The following is a 19,661-nucleotide window of genomic DNA, read 5'->3' on the forward strand; positions in this document are numbered from 1 at the left end:
ATATATTCTCTTATACTGACTGAAAGCACTTGCTGGAGAAAGATGTGATTTATTTCCCCCTTTTACTTGGCAGTTTTAACCAGAAAATTCTGTCACTGAGTGACAGCCCCGTGCAGTGATGTAACGGTGATAGTGGTGTAGCCAAGCGTTTTCAGTGATGGCTCAGAAAAGTAATTGCGCCCCCTCCCCTCCCCCAGCAGGGCCCTAGGACCTCTCACCTCTGCATTCTGTGTGGTAGCATGTTGTGTGTATTTTAGGGCAAACGGCAGTCAGCATCCTCACGTCAGTGCTCCGTGGGGCAGGAAGTGGAGTGGGGTTAGAGTTATAATTTTAGGTTTGTGGCAAAGGAAGCTGAGTTGGTACCCTCCTCCTGTTACTCTGTTCCCAGTAGGTGTTTGGAAACTAGTCTTTCTCCGTAAGGCTCGGCCTCGCTAGCTGTCTCCGCTTAGTGTCCAGCATTGGAATATTAGAATTCTCCACTGGGGTGTCGTGGTTGTAATGTAGAACTCTTAAAATAACCCTAAAGCCATTTCTGACAACTCTGAGTCCTCTCAGCAGTAGTGTGCCGCCCCCCACCACCCCAAACCAGGAATCTAACAATTAGTCTTTGTGAATGTTCTCCAGAAATTGGGACAAGATAACCTTTAAGGTGTTGACTCAGTTCCTGATGTATGTGCCAGGTGGGAGGCCTCCAGGAGACTTGATTTGATTCAGCCCCTGGGAGGAAAGGGGTCAGAGTGACCCTCAGATGTTTCCTCTTACCTGGCAACCGCTCTCCAGCCAATTATTGGTAATAGCCCTTTTGAATAAGCCAATCATAATAGTCAAAGAACAACCCCAGATAACCCCCTTACTTCTCTGTCTTTTTCCTTTAAAAGTAGCCTGTACCAGTTATTGGGGGGTCTTTCTGGCTTCTAATGCTGAAAGACCCTGTCATGACAGAATAAAATCCTCATGCTTTTACATCAGGTGTGGTAAGAGGTGGTCTCTTGGGGCCACTCCTCCTCGGTGTTTGGACTCTTGGGTCCAACAGTGGTAGATTATTTTTTTAGCCTAGAGGGTGCATTTTGTGTGTGTGTGTGTGTGTTGTTGTGGTTTATAATTGAAGTATCTGCAAGCTCCATAAGTGCTTATTTTTCCTCTTTGTGTTTAAATTTCAGGAAAAGGAGACGAAATGGCAATGATGATGACAGCTACCTCCCACCCCAGACCAAAAGAAGCAGTAGGAATACCATCTTCCAGGACTCCTGGGACACAGAGGTAGGCAGAATGGCCACAGGCTCAGCTGCACGGCCTGGTCTCCATTGCATAATTGGAAGGAGTTCATTTTTCCAAGAACATCTCACCTGCCTTTACTGTGGGAGTTTCCACCTCTTCTTGCTTCTTTGCATCATTCTGTTAAGGCAGAGTTTTGATGAGTAGCCCTGGCTAGCCTGGAACCCAAACCTGGTTGGCCTCAAGTTTGTGGCTGTCCTTTCCCTTAGTGCCAGGGTTGCAGTTATGTGCTGGCACACTAGGCAACCTGTATTTCTACTTTTGAATCAAAGCCTCTTTGAGGAAGGTAGGGACTGACTGTCTGTCCTGCCAGGTGAGCAGTGTGCACATGTTCATTTCACCCACCCTCACCCCATTTATAATCGTTTCATGGGCTTTGGAAGCCATCTTTGAATCCTCTAATTTCACATTTCCTGGTGGTTTATGGGAGGCATATTTGTTACTTGCATTCAGTAGCAGCTCTAGACAGCAGCGTGTGTACGTGGATCCCCTTTTTGTCCTGGGATTAAAGGTATGCACCGCCACCGCCCAGCCACAGGTCCCTTGTTACAGGGTTTTTATTTTATATTATTTTTGAAAGAAAGGCCAAAAGAGGGCACCAGATCTCATCTGTGGGCCACTATGTGGTTGCTGGGAATTGAACTCAGAACCTCTGGAAGAACAGCCAGTGCTCTTAACCGCTGTGCCATCTCTGTGTGCTAGAAACTGTTCTTCCACAAGGCTGTGAGGGGAGAAGAGTAAGGTAAAGGTGGGACGCACGCTCAAAAGTTTTTTTGCATTTTGTGTTTTCCAGAAAAAGTACTCTGCTATTGGGGATATTTTTTGTGTAGTTGGGAATTGATAACAGGACTCAAGGTTGAAGTGCTGTTGGTGGATCAGCCTGGACGCTCTGGCTCCTAACAGTTGTCATGCTACGGTGACAGACATCTGGGTTCTTAGACACTGAACAGATCCTGCTGTATTTGGTTCCACTAACAGGGTTTGCCTCATATCTAGACTCCGAGTTAATAATCCAAAGTCACCAGTGGGGGCACTGACCTTCATGTTTCAGGACCAGCTAGTAAACAAATCTAGAGTATGTTCCTGTCATGATTAGGCTTGAGTTCTGATAACATTTTTTAAAATCTTAGTTTACTTTTTTCTTCTTTAAAAAAGTGTTTAGCCTGCCTGGGGAGGGGTGGGGTAGGTGGGTGGCATGCCCTTAATCCCAGCACTCTTGAGGCAGAGGTAGGCGGATCTTGTGAATTTGAGAACAGCCTGGTCTACAGAGTGAGTTTGAGGACAGCCAGAGCTACACGAAGAAACCCTGTCTCGAAAACAAAACAAAAAAAGTCTTTAGGTGAAGAGAAGTTGAGGTTTGGTTGAATGGAATGATTGAGGAAATACTGGGGGTGACGGAAACCAGAGGTCAGAGTATGCTGCGAACATCTTGGGTTAAAAAGTAGCGGCCATGGCTCGCCACCATCCTGTCTATGGTTTTGATGCTTTAGAACAGACTTAAAAATATTATCTTTTTTAACCTAAAAATTTCATTTCCTTTTTAAAAATTAAAAAATTATATTTATCTTCATTTGCGTGTGTTTGATTCCTGGAGGTGGGCACTGGAGGGCAGAGGATAATAATGCACAGAGGCACTGGTTCTCATCCTTCCTCTGTGTGGGGCTTACGAATCAAGTTGATTGTCAGACTTGGGCAATGTCTCTGCCTGCTGAACTGCCTCACTGGACCTGGTTTTGTTGTCTTCTCTCCCCCCCCTTCTCTCTCTCTCTCCCCCTCCCTCCCTCCCTCCCTCCCTCCCTCCCTCCCTCCCTCCCTCCCTCCCTCCCTCCCTCTCTCTCTCTCTCTCTCTCTCTCTCTCTCTCTCTCTCTCTCTTTCTTTCTTTTTTGGTTTTTTGAGACAGGGTTTCTCTGTAGTTTTGGAACCTGTCCTGGAACTAGCTCTTGTACACCAGGCTGGCCTCAAACTCACAGAGATTCCCTGCCTCTGCCTCCTGAGTGCTGGGATTAAAGGCATGCGCCACCACCACCTGGCTTTTCTTTCTTTCTTTCTTTTTTTAAATTTAATAATTTTTTGTTTGTTTTGTTTTCTTGGGGAGAGTGGTTCAAGACAAGGTTTCTCTGTGTAGCCCTGGCTGTCCTGGAACTCAGTCTGTAGATCAGACTGGCCTCAAACTCTCAGAGATTTCCCCCTCCCCACCTTTTGGTTGTTGTTGTTGTGCTTGGGGTGGGGGGGGATAGGATCTCTCCCTATAGCTCTTGTTAGCAGGAACTTGCTGTGTAGACAAGGCTGGCCTTAAACTTGAAGAGATTCACCTGTCTTTGCCTCCCGAGGGCTGGGGTTAAAGGTGTGTGCCACCATGCTAGACTATATTGTTTTAGTTGTAGTTTGTAGAAAATACCCTTGACTTAGTTTCTACTGTCTATGCATTGGTGTCTCAGAAGAAAATAGTGGCTTGTGACTTAACCTTTGGGTCCACATATCTTTCTTTCTTTTCCAGAGAAGTTTCACTGTTGAACTAGTCTGGAATCAATAGTCTGAAGTGTGGGCTAGCTGGTCCTCATTAAAGTTTAAGGCCACTGTAACAACCTTTGTCTGCACCCATTGGCAAGCTCCCTCAACTTGGTATCTTAACTATTACTTTCAGTGTTGCTTGCTGGACACAGGCTGCTGTGCTGTGCGGAGCTTACTCTGTCCTGGGGATGAGTGAACAACAGGTGATCCGGAGAGTCAGGCTGGGGGCTTCTAAAGTGGGAAGTGAAGCCCGAGTGACTGACTTCCCCACAGTATTCTTTTAAAACACTGCTTGGCCCATTAGCTCTAGCCTCTTATTGGCTAACCCTTACATCTTGCATTAACCCATATTTAGTAATCTGTGTAGCACCACGAGGTGGCTTCTTACCAGGAGAGATCTTAACCTGTGTCTGTCTCGGGGAGGAGAGGCATGGCGTCTGCCTGAGGCGTTTGCCTGACTCTGCTTTCTTTCTCCCACAATTCTGTTGTCTACTCCGCCTGCCTAATTTTCTGTCCTATTAAAGGGCCAAGGTAGTTTCTTTATTAACCAATGAAAGTAACACATAGACAGATGACCCTCCTCCATCACCTGATAGTTAACACATAAGCCAGGCATGGCTCTGCTCAGTGAGCAAGACAGGAAGTGATTTATTAACTTGTATCTTCCTTTTGAGTCCTGTATAAAGGCAGCAGAATTCTCTCTTTACTCTTTCTTTTCCTTCCCTCCCTTCCTCTTTCTTTTTTAAAGTTTAGTTATTGTATGAGTGTTTTACCTGCATGTATGTACATCACATGTGGCCCTATTGCCCTCGGAGATCAGAAGGCATTGAGTTCCTTAGAACTGGAGTTTGAGTGGTTGTGAGTTGCCGTGGAGATGCTGGGAACTGACCCCTTTGTCCCCTGTAAGAGTAACTCCAGCAATATTGAGCACTTACTGAGGCTGGTAAAAAAGGACTAGATTAGGCTATGTCTGTAATCCCACTACTTGAGAGGCTGGGGTAGGAGGCTCCCCATTAATTCGAGACCAACCACAGGGTCTTGAATTACCATAGTAAGTTCTAGGCCAGCTTAGGTATAATGTAAAATCCTGTCTCAAAAGCAAACAAACAAACAAACAAGCAAAACCCTAAAGAAGCCCGTTGGACTCACAGGAGCTACTCTTGCTGGTGAGTTGTAGTTGTACACATGTAGGAGTTCTCAGAGGCAGGATGAGCACTGCTGTAACTGAGGAGAAGTAGCTGTTAGCTGACAGTGGGAATGTGTATTGTATATATTTATTCACTCTCTTATTTATTACTTACATGGAGGATTGGACCTAGAGCCTTGTGTATTCCAGTCTAAGTGCTATGCTGCTAAGCTACATTCCCAACCCAGTTCAGCATCATTTTTTTTTTTTTGCTTATTTTATTTTAGCTCCCTCCACAGGGTTTAGCTCTGGCTGTCCTGGAACTAGCTCTGTAGACTAGGCTGACCTTGAACTCACAGAGATCTTCCTGCCTCTGCCTCTTGAGTGCTAGGATTACACTGCCGGACTAGTATAATATTTTAAAAAGATGTTTTCAATTTTCAATTTATGTGTAAGAGTGTTTTATTTGCATGTTTATCTGCACTATGTGTCTGTGGAGGTCAGAAGATGATGTAGGTTTTTCAGGAACCAGAGTTACATAAGGTTGTGAGCAACCATGTGGGTACTGAGAACTAAACCCAGGTCCCCTCTGCAAGAGCAGCCAGTGCTCTTCACCGCTGAGGCATTCCTTCAGCCCCAAGTTGGGCATAATTTTAGAAATGTTTAATATTAAAGTGATTATTTTAAATTTTGCTTTAAAATTAAATATACTGTCTAATTTACTATTACATTTACTAATACTACATTTACTTAGTGATGTGGGAGAATCTTCTGTTTGTGTTGATTTCATTTGTTAATAAAGAAACTGCTTTGGCCCATTTAATAGGCCAGCCCTTAGGTGGGTGGAGTAGATAGAACAGGATGAAGGAAGTGAGGTAGATGGCTCAGACAATTGCCCCGCCTCTTCTCTCTGGGTCAGTCGCCAAATGTCTGAACCTTCGTTTCCTCTCATACTGAGCAGGATTACCATGGCAACAACACATCAGTAGGGTAAAACTAATCTGTCTCATGAAAGTCTAAGCTTCCCCTTCAACTTAGTGTGTGTGTTTCTAGGTCAGAGGACAACTGTGGGAGTTGGTTCTCTTCACCAGTAGGAACCTTCTCAAGGACATGTTTTGTTTATCTGTATAGCTCAACCTAGCCTTGAACTTATTTTTTTGTGACCCTGCCTCCACCTCCCAGTGCTGCAATTGCAGACCCAGCTAAAGCTCTTAATTTTTTTCCACCTTAAATCTTTTGGGGGTAGTATTTGCCAAACCCAGAGTTGTTTTAGCTGACTCTTGTGAGGAATTAGGGTAGTTTGTTTATAACCCTGTGACAAACGAGCTTTGTCTTTGTATGGCCAAGGCTGGTCTTAGACTCTGATCTTCCTGCCTCACTGTCTTCTGTGGGATTATGGGAGTATGCCATTACATTGCATATGAGAGTTTTTTTCTTTGTAGGTTCATGTAAATTGAAAGCATTGGTGAATGTGGACATGAAGGTAAAGAGAAACTATGGCCTGAAAGACTGAAGTATTTTTCTAGATGAACATAGCATGGCATAAGTGTGACATACTTTTACCACAACATTCAGGAGGCAGACGCAGGCAAATTTCTGGGAAGCCAGCTTGGCCCTAAATAGTGTGTTCCAGGACAGCCTGAGCTACATAGACCATGTCTCAAAAACAAATAAACAAAAAGTCAGCAAAAAAACCCCCAAAAACTATAAAATGATCTTCCTCCAAAGAAGTCAAACTCACTATTTGTTGATGATAAGATAGTTTACTAAGTGACCCAAAAAATTTTACCATGGAACTTCTACAGTACATAAACACTTCAGTAATGTAGTAGGATACAAGATTAACTCAAATCAGTAGCCTTCCTTTACACAGATGATAAATGGACTGAGAAAGAAATTAGAGAAACATCACCCTTTACAATAGCCACAAATAACATAAAAAAACTTGGAGTAATTCTAATCAAACAACTGGAAGACCTGTATGACAAAAACTGTAAATCTTTGAATAAAGAAATTGAAGAAGACACCAGAAAATGGAAAGATCTCCCATGCTCTTGGGTAGGTAGAACTAACATAGTAAAAATGGCAGTCTTACCAAAAACAATCTACAGATTCAATGCAATGCCCAAAAAAATCCTAGCAAAATTTTTCACAGAACTCAAAAGAACAATACTCAACTTCATATGGAAAAGCAAAAAACCTAGAATAGTCAAAACAATCCTGTACAGTAAAGGAACTTGTGGAGGCATCACAATCCCTGATTTCAAACTCTACTACAGAGCTACAGTACTGAAAATAGCCTGGTATTGGCATAAAAACAGACAGGAGGACCAATGGAACCGAATTGAAGACCCAGATAATAATCCACACACCTATGACCACCGGATTTTTGACAAAGAAGCAACAAATATAAAATGGAAAAAAAAAGCATATTCAACAAATGCTGCTGGCATAGCTGGATATCAACATGTAAAAGAATGAAAATAGATCCATAACTATAGCCGTGCACAAAGCTCAAGTCAAATGGATCAAAGACCTCAACATAAAGCCAGCCACACTGAACCTCATAGAAGAGAAAGTGGGAAGTACACTTGAACACATTGGTACAGGAGAGACCACTTTCTAAATATAAGCCCCAGTAGCAAAGACACCAAAAGAAACAGTTAATAAATGGGACCTCTGGAAACTGAGAAGCTTCTGTAAAGCAAAGGATATGGTCAACAAGACAAATTGGCAACCAACAGAATGGGTAAAGATCTTCAACAGAGAGGGCTGATCTTAAAAATATGCAAAGAACTCAAGAAATTGGTCATCAAAAGAACAAATAACCCAATAAAAAATGGGGTACAATCCTAAACAGAGAACTCTCAACAGAGGAATCTAAAATGGCTGAAAGACACTTAAGTTTCAATGCTCAACATCCTTAGTCATCAGAGAACTGCAAATAAAAACAACTCTGAGATTCCATCTTACGCCTGTAAGAATGGCCAAGATCAAAAAACACTGATGACAGTTTATGTTGGAGAGGATGTGGGGTAAAGGGAACACTTCTGCATTGCTGGTGGGGAGTGCAAGCTGGTACAGCCCCTTTGGATATCAGTTTATCGATTTCTCGGAAAATTAGGAAACAACCTTTCTCAAGACCCAGCAATACCACTTTTGGGTATATACCCAAAGGATGCTCAATTGTGCCACAAGAACATGTGCTCAACTATGTTCATAGCAGCATTGTTTGTCATAGCCAAAGCCTGGAAACAACCTAATTGCTCCTATTTGAAGAATGGATAAGGAAAATGTACATTTACACAATGGAGTGCTACAGAGTGCAAAACAAAACAAAACAAACAAACAAAAAAAAGACATCTTGAAATTTGGGGGCAAATGGATGGATCTAGAAAACATCACATTGAGTGAGGTAATCCAGACCCAGAAAGACAAATATAATATATACTCAGACATAAAACAAAGAAAAACCAGCCTACAAATCACAATCCCAGAGAACCTAGACAACAAAGAGGACCCTGAGAGAGACATATATGGATCTAATATACATGGGAAGTAGAAAAAGACAAGATCTCCTGAGTAAATTGTGAGCATGGGGATAATGGGAGAGGGTTGAAGGGGAGGGGAGAGGGAGGGAGGAGAGTGTTGCAAGGAGAGCCAGGCTGCTTGTTCGTCCTGGCCGCCTGGCTAGTTTAGCCCCGAAATAACCACACAGATACCGTATTAATTAAAACACTTCTTGGCCCATTCGCTAAAGCTTCTTACTGGCTAACTCTTAATTTAACCCATTTTTATTAATCTATATATTGCCAAGTGTCAGTGGCTTACCAGGTAAAATTCCCAGCATCTGTTTCCGGCGGATCTATGGCGTCTCTCTGATTCTTTCCTTCTCCCAGCATTCAGTTCTGTCTTCCCTGCCTACCTAAGTTCTGCCCTGCCTATAGGCCAAGGATGTTTCTTTATTCATTAACCAAGAAAAGCAACACCCAGAGGGGACTCCCACATCAGGGGAGCAGAGAAAAATATTTAGCTTAATAAAAACAATTTAAAGAAAATGATTTTCCTTCTTCCCTTCCTCCCTCCTTCCTTCCATGGTAAAGGGAGGATAAAGAGAAGCCTGTGAATCTAGGTGATAAATACACACAAGCTTTCTGTTTGTGTTTCTGATTATTTTATTTGGCATATGTTAATTATACACAATAATAGGCTTCATTATGGCTACTGTATGCATACATGTAAGGTATTTTATCATATTTACTCCCTCTTCCCCCTTTCTTCCTTCCCTCCTAGAACCTCTTCTGCTTTCTGTCTTCATTTATTTTTTTGATTTACTATTTTTGATGATCCACTGAGTTTCCTTAGGGTTGTTCTTAAGATCGTGGGTAAAGTTATTCTAGGAGCATAGGCTTCTTGCAATGGATGCACCACAGAGCATGTTGAAACCTTGCCCTGCAACCATTAGCTTTCTATAGATACTTGGGGAGGAGTGAAGGTTTGTGAATCCCTTCCCCCTCTGCTACCATGGTGTGCATATAGGTCATAGGGATACTGTTCTGCCTGCATGTCAAAAGAGGGCGCCATATCTCATGGTTATGAGGCACCATGGGGTTACTGGGAGTTGACTTTGAAGAGTAGCCAGTGCTCTTAACCACTGAGCCCAATCTTTAACTTTTAAAAATTGCATTTATTTATTTAGTGTTATATTCACCCAGAACAGTGGAAAACTTGTGGAAATTGGTTTTCTTTTTACATTATGTGTGGGTCCCGGCTGCTGAATTCAGGTTGTTAGGCATGGCATAGAGTACATTTATTTACCCTGAGCCATCTCACTAGCCTAGACAGGTCTGATCTTGCAGAGGTCTTGGCCAGTAAACACTGCTCCTCTGAGACAAGACTTCACAGGCGTTCTGTATCCTCTAGTCGTCCCTCTGACACCTCCATTCTTTCCTTCCCAACCTTTGATGTTGAGGTGTTAGTAAGTCCCACCTGTGGCTGAGCATCCCTTACCACTTGCTCACACTAATCTGTAGGTAGAAACACCATGATTGAGATGGCAGTTTGATGGTTGCATCAGGTGCATTTAGCTTCTCTGCCGAGGCCTAGGTCCTTTCCACTCTCCAGCATGTGGACAGGTTTATGGTACCGGTCTAATCCTTCCCTTGGAGTAGGTCTCAAATACAACACGGGAGGTTGGTTTACCTTATGGATTCAGTGCCATAGGCAACAGTGTATACTTCTTGCCTGGCCTGTCAGTAGTGTAACACAGCTGAGAAAGACTCAGTGAGAGTGCTCCCTCAGCAGCCTGCATAGCGTCCTGTCCTTTAGCAGTGTGACAAGTAGCCGCCAGGGAGGAGGCTTTCATCCTTGATGGCTTATTTCTCTCTGTCCTGTACTCAGTTTTGTTTGCATTTTGAGAGTCTTACAGCCCAGATGGCCCAGGCTGGCCCAGGCTGGCCCAAACTGCTCTTCCCACCTTCATCTCCAGAGTGCTGGAACTGCAGGCATACTGCCATGCCTGGCTAAGTTATGACTTTATGAAGTAGAGAGACTCCACAGTTAATATGCTTGCTTGGGCAGCTCTGAAAGTTTAGGAGTAGAAAGCCGTATTTAGAGGTGTTTAATTTCTGCTATGGTATAAAGGGGTTATTGTTTAAACTAGTGTCCCAGCCTGGTAAGGATAGAATTATAGGCAAGCCTACCCAGAGGAGCAGCATCTCCGGTGAGTAGTTTGAGAAACTAAAGATGACCATCCTTAGCATATTCATTCTGCACTGCAGTCCTGCGTCTTCCCGTCTGTCACACAGCTTGCCAGTGTCCTGGGGTGACTGCTGGTTTTTCTCATTTCTTTGTACCTCTCAGCTTGAACATGGATCTTCTCTGGTCTGCTACTTTGCCCCTCTTGCTTCCTAACTCACCCATCTGTAGCTTCCTAGGTGCCTCTTCCTTCCCTTCCTTTTTCTACTTGTACCTGTCTTTGCTTGTTTGCAGCCGTCTGGTGTTTTCTCAGGGACCTTCCCTCCCTCTTCTCCTTGCTGAGCTTCATTGTTGACTAAACTTTGTAGGAGTGTGAGCAGTGGTGTTGGTGCTTAGCAGTGATTCCCGGTATCTCCTGCCCTTATGTGCATGTCCTATGTCCTCAGCCGGGCGTCTTCATCTCCCACCAGGGCCCTCCCATCCCCCTGTTGGGTATGACACACACCTGCAACACTTAGGCCCTGTGCCTGCTTCCTGCTTGGCCTATGAGGAAACATTAGTGGGCCTCTTTTCCATCTCTCCAGACCTCATCATACACAGATCTTTGGGATCCTAATTCCCTGGGGCGGATCTGAGTATGATTTGAGTGTTTGGAACCTCTGCTTGTGCCTCAGTGGCTCTTGTAATCTTGTAATCTGGCCATGATTACATGATCTCTCTTTGTGTTCTGTTTTACCAGCTCCAGACACCATCCAGGTGTGTCACACTGAGCCTGTCCATTTGTGCTTTGAGTTTATGCTGCTTGCCTTGGTTTGTCATCCCCTGCCTGTTCCAAGTTTTCCTCATGGACCAGTGGAGCTTACCCAGCATGCACCACTGCATTTCTTTTCCAGCAGTAGCTGTGGACTGCTTATCTGTGGATGCATTACCACCATTTTCCTCAGTTGAGCTCAGTAAATGTTTACCAACTGCCTAAGCAGCCCTGGTGACATGCTCATAGCAGCCAGTGGGCATGAGAACAGCTGGTGTTCTGGCAAGTGACTCCAGAATGTCTGGTCAGGACAGCGCCCTTCCGGCTGCACCGCACTGCGGCAGTCATGAGGATATAATGACCTCCTGTACACTTGACTCTCCACAGGTTTTAGTAACAGGACTCTTTAGAGTTGTCAGTGTTTCCATGAGATTATTAGCAAACATCAGGGAACCAATTTGGGCAAACGAATTTGGTGCCTTCAGATGCAGGTGTAACAGGGATAGGATAGTTCCTCTGGACAGAATGGCAGTTTGAACTCAGAACTGTGTTCCATCACATAGGAGCATCTCCTTCCAGCCATCTGATACTGAAAGGTAGCCACTGACTGAGAGCAGCTTGATCAGTCTTTGCCCATTTCACCTTTTCACCTGTGGCTGGGAGAGCACGGGGCGGACAGCACAGGGCGACTGTGCTCAGAGTTGGGTGAGCAGCTCATCCCAGGGGCCTTCCTGCCTGCCTGCCTGCCTGCCTGCCTGCCTGCCTGCCTGCCCTGCCCTGCCCATAGGCAGCTCCTGGACGCCCTGCACCACTTGTCCCGTTCCTCCTCTTTTCTGGGGGGTGAGAGGCTCCCCTGGAGGACTCATTCCAGCCACAAGCTGTCAGTCCTTGTGGTTAGTAATGGAAGCAGAGTCTTCCTAGAGTCTGACTGGTAGATCAGTAGCTTTTTCAGAATCTGTCTCAAAGTTGTAAGTAACTAAAGACCTTACTCTGTTTTGTAGTAACATTTTTTCCTCATGGTTCTCGTTCTCTCTCTCTCTCTCTCTCTCTCTCTCACACACACACACACACACTCACACACACACATACACTCCACACTCATGGGGGCTTTAAAAAAGGAAAGTAAATAGTTAAGTAAGTAAATAAGTAGTTAAATAAAGTAGAAGATCCAAATTCTAAATGCCTTTTTTTTTGATGTACACTATACACACACATATGTATATATATGGCAAAGAAAAGTTTAAAAAACCCCAAATATTCTGTTAATATTTCCAGAATTTTATAGTGTGGTTTGATCATATTAACCCTCTTCCCCTGCTCCTTACTTCACTACCTGCCCGACTTTGCATTTTCTTTCTCTTTCTTTTAAAACACTCATTGAGTCCAATTTGTGCTGCCCTAATACTCTTGGGTAAGGGAGGAAAGATTTTTTTTTTTTTCCCTCTCCAAGACAGGGTTTCTCTATATAACCTTGGCTGTCTTGGAACTCGATCTGTAGACCAGGCTGGCCTCGAACTCACAGAGATCTGCCTTCCAAGTGCTGTGACTAAAGGTGTGCGCACTCCAGTGCTTGGCAAGAAAAATATTTTTAAACGTCTGTTACATTTGTTGGTTAAATATGTGTATGGGCACATACGAGCCACAGCTTGTGTGTACGGAGGTAAAAACAACTTTTGGGGGAATTGGGTTTCTTTTTTCCAACATAAGCACCCAAAGATCAAATTCAGGTTGTCAGTCTTGGCAGCAAGTAATACCTTTATCTACCAAACCATCTAGCTAGCCCAAGAAAAAGAAACAACCCAGATGATACATTATATGTAGGGTTTAGTCTAAAGAAAAAGTGACTTCTTACATGTGTAAATTTCTGGCATCTCTGGTAGTGCTGAGAATAATTTTTGTGGTGCATATATATGTAATGAATGTATTACAATTTAACTAGATTGGCCAGTTCGGTTTGTTTGGGAGACATTTTACCCATGTTACCATGAATTGGTTTGCAAGATTTAAAAATGAACTAGGAAACAAACAAAAAATGAACTGGAGCATTGGACATGGCGACATCTTAGCATGTGGGAGGCTGAGGAAGGCATGATACACATGCCAGGCCAGCCTGGACTACACCTGGAGCCTGCAGCTCAAGAAACCCCACCAAGACCAGCTGGTTGGAAGCATACTTTTTAAAAAAGAGCTCCTTGACCTGTTAATGAGCTTTCATCTTTTCTGAGCAGTGTAATTTTGGCTGATACAGTTTGAAATACATGTAACTTGACATGCAAATTTGACTCACTAAAGACTTAACTCTAGTTCTGCCTTGATTTTCAGAAAGTGCCTGTAATGAAAGACAGAAAAGAAAGCAGACTAAGAAACAGAACTTTTTACCCCTACTTAAATATCCATGACCTCAGTGTCAGTAGCCATTCTAGCTAATTAGAATTATGTGCACCCATATGGTAATTGGCAACCATTTAACTCCAGATTCAGGGGAGCCAACACCTTCTGAATTCTTGGGGCATATGGTGCACATACATATATGCAAGCAAAACATTCATACACATAAAATAAGTCTTAAATCCTATTTTTAATGGAAATATATAACTACAGAAAAATTGATAGAGGGGAAAAGTATCTATAATCCTCCCATTCTTTTAAGTTTGTTTTTATGTAAATGAGCGTTCTATTTGCATGTATGCCTGCATGACAGAAGAGGGCATCAGACAAAAGAAGCCATCAGATCCCATTATAGATGGTTGTGAGCCATCATGTGGTTGCTGGGAATTGAACTCAAGTCCTGAGGAAGAGCAGTCAGTACTCCTAACCATTGAGCCATTTCTCCAGCCCCATAATTCTCCTATTCTAATAGAGTGACTACTTTGGTCTGTTTTCTTTCTAGTGTAGATTTTACGTAGCTGTAAACATATTTCAAAGCAAATACCTTTGTCAAGGGAACATACGAGATATATATATATATATATATATGTATATGTATGTATATGTATATATATATATATATATATAAAACCAGATTCTAAACCAGCTCAATTTGTACCCCTTCCTTAGGTTTTGATTCCTTCCCAGATAAAAGAGGGTAGTTTTAATTCTGGTGTTAAAAGGCAGACATTTTTCAAGTGACTTGCTCTGATAAAGCCTCTGATTAGCTTCTTTAAGATGAGTAAATGTGGGCTGGAGAGATGGCTTAGGGATTAAGAGTGCTTCCTGCCCTTCCAGAGGTTCTGAGTTCAACTCCAGCAACCACATGGTGGCTCACAACCATCTATAATGAGATCTGATGCGCTTTTCTGGCATGCAGAACATTGTGTATGTGGTAAATTAATCTTTTTTTAAAGATAAATGTTAGGTCATGCTGTCAGAGGGCACAGGGGCACATACTCAGGCACACATTGTGTGTTGGCAGCCAGATGGACAGGCTAATTTTTAAGTGTATTTTGTATCCTACTTAAGTAGTTACAGGACATTATTTTGTGTGCAGGTTGTCAGTTACCTGTGTCAGTGGTTCATTTTGTGGACAGGGCATGCCTTTTCTGTCCCTGTACCAGTAGCTGATACTTTCCTTGAAGCTGAGAACTAACCACCTTTGTTTATTGGAAGTGGAAGATTGAATGAGAGGTTAAAACAGCGAAGTGGAGAAATAAGACGTAGGTGAAGGGCGTGCAGTCAAGGTCCATTAGACCCAGCACTTCCTACCTGACAGGGTAGTTGTCTGTGAGAAGCCCAGTGTTGTGAGTACATGAAAGAGCAGTTTCATTGTGGTGGTTCAGTATATACTTTTGGGGGGATTGTTCCTCCTCCCGTGTCACCCGAGGAGTCCCCTTCCCACTTTCATGTCTCATATGTTGTATTACACTGTCCATCCCACATCCTTAAAACCTTTTTTTCTTCTCATGACCCCTCTCTAGTTGCACATCAAGTCTGGGAGAGCTTAATATCATGCTTTCATTTTTCTTGCCGTACGACCCAGAGGACCACTCCTGGGCATCCCACCACACAGCACTTGCATATTTGTGTGAATTGCTCTTTTCATAGCAGCAAGGAGATGGAGTCATCTTAGGTGTCCATCAAAAGATGAGTGACTGAAAGCACTGAACACATACACAATGGATCTTTTGTTTTGTTTTTGGAGACGGTTTCTCTGTGTATCTCTAGATGTCCTAAAACTCACTCTGGAGACCACGCTGGCCTTGAACTCAAAGAGATCCATCTGCCTCTGCCTCCTGAGTTCTGGGATTAAAGGCATTTGCCTTTAATTTAAAGAAAAATCACAGTGGAATTCTTGAACATTTACAAAGAAGACTCTTAATAGAGTGTCTTATTTTAAGCCCGAGTAAAGTCTTTTTTTCAGGAAGACCGGCTGATATGACCCTGGCCTTTTCTTTTTCTTTCAGTCTTCGAGCAGCGACAGCGGTGGGAGCAGCAGCAACAGCAGCATCAACAGCCCGGACAGGGCCAGTGGGCCAGAGAGCAGCTTGAGCCATATCATCCCTGGATCCTGCCCCAGCACCCCCCAGCCGGTGCTGCCCGAGCAGTCTGCACTGTGCCAAGGCCCTTACTTCCATATCAATCAGACCCTGAAGGAGGCCCATTTTCACAGCCTACAGCACCGAGGCCGGCCTCTGACATGATGCTCCGGCAGTTTCTTGCCTTCTGTGAAGGGACAGCACTGTGCAGATTGGATATTTCAACTTAATGATTTGTTTTTAAAAGTTGCACACAGAAAAAAAAATGCCTGTTGGCTTTCAGTCTATATTTGAGTATTGGGTCAGCAGGCAGCTGTTTACTTGGGGTTTTGCTGCATTATTGCAATTTCAGAGGGGCTTGGGAGCAATTATTTATAGGGTTCTTTTGAGAGAGGGCATCAAGTCCATGTCATGGCACTGTTTGCGGAAGTCTCTGACTGATTTCCACATCTGTCAGTTAGATATTTACTGTATGTAAGAGCCTCTTAAAAATGTGGGATCTTTAGTTTTTTTTTTTTTTAACTCAATAAACTAGTAAAGAATATCTAGTTTCCATGGGAAAAAAAAAAAAAACCCGTAAGTTTTCTCCCCAAATATAGGAAGTTTGACTCAGTCTTGCACTGACGTTAACTGGCATACTACCTCTTAGTGTGTAGGTGTCCACGGAAAGTCCTTCCTGGAAGGGAACAGTCGCCTACCCTGAAGGCCGTGAAGCCAAGCACTTTGCCTGCCTGGTTGTGGTCTGTCACACATTTGTATTCCCAGAGAGGATGTCACTTCCATATCTGTTTTCTTCTAGTCTTCACTGCAGATGCTACAGAGAACCCCACAGTCTAAGAAATACCTAGTAACTGTCTACAGATCTGCATATTAACAGCTTAACTGCTAACCGTGCAGTGCCCATAGCCAAGGCAGTGTCAGTGCTGATGAAGCACAAGCTGCCTGCTAGCTAAGGAGTGAGGCTTTAACTCATGCTTGACAGCACCCCTGCCTGCTAGGGGGCCACATTCCATCATCAGAACCGGGAAGATTGGGGCAGTGTAGAAACACAAGCAGAGGCACCTCTGGGAAAGCGATGCAGTAGTATTTAATTAGAGAGCCTGGGCGTTGTTTCCATGCTACTTTGTCATACTAGAGAGCCAGGCAAGCTTGAATAAGGAAGATGCAGGTGAGTCGTCTTCCTCGCTGGCGAGCTGTCTGAACAAGGAGCCAGGATGTGTTGGGTCACCTGCTCTGGAGAGTGCTGGGGGGCCAACCTGCCATTAGAGGAAGAGGAAGTGCCTTAAGCCTCCTGCCAGCTCCCCCTCCACTGCACCCCACTCAGGCCACACAACACAGGCAGCAGCACTGAGGAGCAGGGATGGCTCTAGTAAGAAGGGTCCTCGGGAGCTGCTGGACCAGAGCAGGCTAGACTGTGATACAGCTACAGTCTGAAGATGGCCCACGCCAGGAAGAGTGGACATGCGGCTGCTGCTCGGAGGGTCACAGCATGGAAGCCAGCTGTGTGACATGGGAGCTAGTGTCATGAAGCCCGGAGGTCAGAAAGGCCTTTCTTTTAGGATTGTCTTCCAGATTTTAAAACCCTGTGTTTGTTGAGGACGCAAATCTTACTGGGTTTGCTGACAGGGAATGTGGGAAAGGAGACTTCTGGAATTCTATCTAACAGTCAGGCAAACAGTGCTCTAAGAAAAGCTGTCAAGCACACATGTACACAACACAATCCAGAAATACCCAGGAGGGCTCCTGCAGGCTTAATGGATGGTGTCCTACCAAAACAAAACATGTATTAATAAAACAATGCTCAAGAAAGCACACTTCTTCCTGTTTCCCACCCAGCTAAAGGCACAGATGAGACCATCTGCAAGACAAGGGTCTGTTCCCCATGCTCTGGCAATGCTGGAGCCAGTCACCAGTCACTCTCTTTACCCTGCAACATGCAAGAAACCACCTCTGTCCTGTGCTGTGTGTTCTTGACGGGCTGGGGCTGGGGCTGGGTACCTACTCGAGCCAGTGGGCATCTTTCTATGAGCTCAAGCTAGTGAAACCTTGTATTCTTGTGCCGCCATTAAAAAGCAGCCTTAGTGCATTGCCATATGGTGCCTAATTGGTTATTTCTAAAATAGCTGGATGGGGTTTGGCTCCTGAGTGGAGGAGGGGGTTGGAAGAACCAGGAGAGCCTCTTCTTGGCACTAACCTGGGTTTGTGTTTCGATGCCTCTGCTGGTTGCTTTTGCCTTTCTCGTGCTTGTCATGCTCAGGGGAAGCAGCCCAAACCTCAAGACAAGAAAGATGATTATTTCATGGCGGTGAACAGCCAGCCGCGGCCCCGCAGAGCCTCGTGAGCTACTCACCTGATCTGACTGGAGGCCAGTGGCAGGATATTATGGGGTTCCTGGGAGTTGAATGTGCTGCTCCGGGAGGCAAACTGTTTCTCTGTACCAGTAACCAATCCAAATAGAACCTGCAGGTCAGAAAGGGAGGGGGCCCAGTGACTCACCCCAAGAGACGGTGGCTTCACTGTCTAGCCATCGTTTGGGAGAGTACTTTTAAGTGCTACTTTTTTAGAATTATTCCTTAATATGCCAAGGGTGGGACTCTCAAAGCCATGGAGTTCTCTTCTAAAACATTTATTGTGTATGTACACAGCCGTCCATGTCCACAAGCACACCTGGAGGTCAGAAGACAACTTTCTGGAATCAGTTTTCTTCTCACATATGGGTCCCAGGGACTGAACCTGGTGTTGGCACACACCTTACACACTGAGCCTGGCACCCATGCATTTCTTTTTGTGAGGCTGTATAAATAAACTAATCTTTACCTCCAACGTTGCTATTGAAGATCTCACCCCTGTGCACCAAGGACTGGGGCAGACTTGCTTTGTGATTTGAACCAAATGCACCCAGTCTGCTCACTAGTGGCACTAGCATGGCTGTGACCCAACTTACAGAAGTCCGCTGTACCAGTCGATTAAGGTTGCTGTTGAGATGTGGTGTGAAAACATCCAGGTCAAAAGGGTCGATGAGGGCCTCTAGCCTGTCGGTCACTTTCTCAAGTCTGCAAGAGTCAGAAACTTTATTCTCCACACACTTCAGGACAGAAAACTGACCTGGCAGTTCTTTTTTTTGTTTTGTTTTGTTTTTTTTTTTTTTGTTTTTCGAGACAGGGTTTCCCTGTAGTTTCTAGAGCCTGTCCTGGAACTAGCTCTTGTAGACTAGGCTGGCCTCGAACTCAGAGATCCTCCTGCCTCTGCCTCCCGAGTGCTGGGATTAAAGGCGTGCGCCACCACCGCCCGGCCCTGGCAGTTCTTACTACGATAGAAGCCCCTGAGGTGGGCATTGTCTAGCAGAGTTGCATAGTGTCCTTAGGACAATCAGCCAGACATGATGCTTAAGTGCCTTCTGCTTACCAAACAGGTTCTGCCTGCTTCCCTTGGCTGTGGAATTTATTCAGCAAGCGTTACTTAACTCACCTGTTACACAGTGATGCACTGTAAGAGAAACGAAACAATGTGCAGGATATGGCAGGCTTTCTTCGGGAGTACCTCAGGAAAGGGGCCTCAGCTTAGGCTGTTGAACACCAGCATACAGACTATTATTTTAAGATTGTGCCTGGCCACAGCTAAGTAGTACAGGACACACAGTGTGAGATGTTTCCCTGTGGTGTGGCCTCAGGGCTGCCCAACTGCTCAGCTCATGGACTCTACCACCAAGACAGGGCTTCTCTGTGTAGCCCTGGGTGTCCTGGAACTTGCTCTGTATACCAGGCTGGCCTCAGACTCTGAGAACTGCCTGTCTCCGCCTTCAAGTGCTGGAATTAAAGATGTGTGCCA

At 44.5% G+C, this 19,661-nt stretch overlaps 2 protein-coding genes across 5 annotated transcripts in view; one reads left to right on the forward strand and one right to left on the reverse strand.

The window, feature by feature from the left end:
- Fam104a (family with sequence similarity 104 member A) overlaps window positions 1–17,925 on the forward strand; it is a 24,309-nt gene extending 6,384 nt beyond the window's left edge. For 2 of the 3 annotated variants that reach the window (XM_038326214.1, XM_042054954.1), the window contains exons 2-3: window positions 1,161–1,260; window positions 15,762–17,925. In XM_038326214.1, coding sequence (XP_038182142.1) covers window positions 1,161–1,260; window positions 15,762–15,998 — 337 coding nt within the window. In that variant the 3' untranslated portion in view covers window positions 15,999–17,925. The remainder of the gene's footprint in view (window positions 1–1,160; window positions 1,261–15,761) is intronic. The other variant, XM_038326216.1, reaches the window with a different exon arrangement.
- Cog1 (component of oligomeric golgi complex 1) overlaps window positions 16,899–19,661 on the reverse strand; it is a 13,164-nt gene continuing 10,401 nt past the window's right edge. For both annotated transcript variants that reach the window (XM_038326205.1, XM_038326204.1), the window contains exons 11-14: window positions 18,778–18,886; window positions 18,184–18,293; window positions 18,028–18,106; window positions 16,899–17,089 (exon numbers count right to left, since the gene is read on the reverse strand). In XM_038326205.1, coding sequence (XP_038182133.1) covers window positions 16,952–17,089; window positions 18,028–18,106; window positions 18,184–18,293; window positions 18,778–18,886 — 436 coding nt within the window. In that variant the 3' untranslated portion in view covers window positions 16,899–16,951. The remainder of the gene's footprint in view (window positions 17,090–18,027; window positions 18,107–18,183; window positions 18,294–18,777; window positions 18,887–19,661) is intronic.

The sequence above is a fragment of the Arvicola amphibius genome, chromosome 4 (genome assembly GCF_903992535.2).
Source record: "Arvicola amphibius chromosome 4, mArvAmp1.2, whole genome shotgun sequence".
Lineage (NCBI taxonomy): Eukaryota > Metazoa > Chordata > Mammalia > Rodentia > Cricetidae > Arvicola > Arvicola amphibius.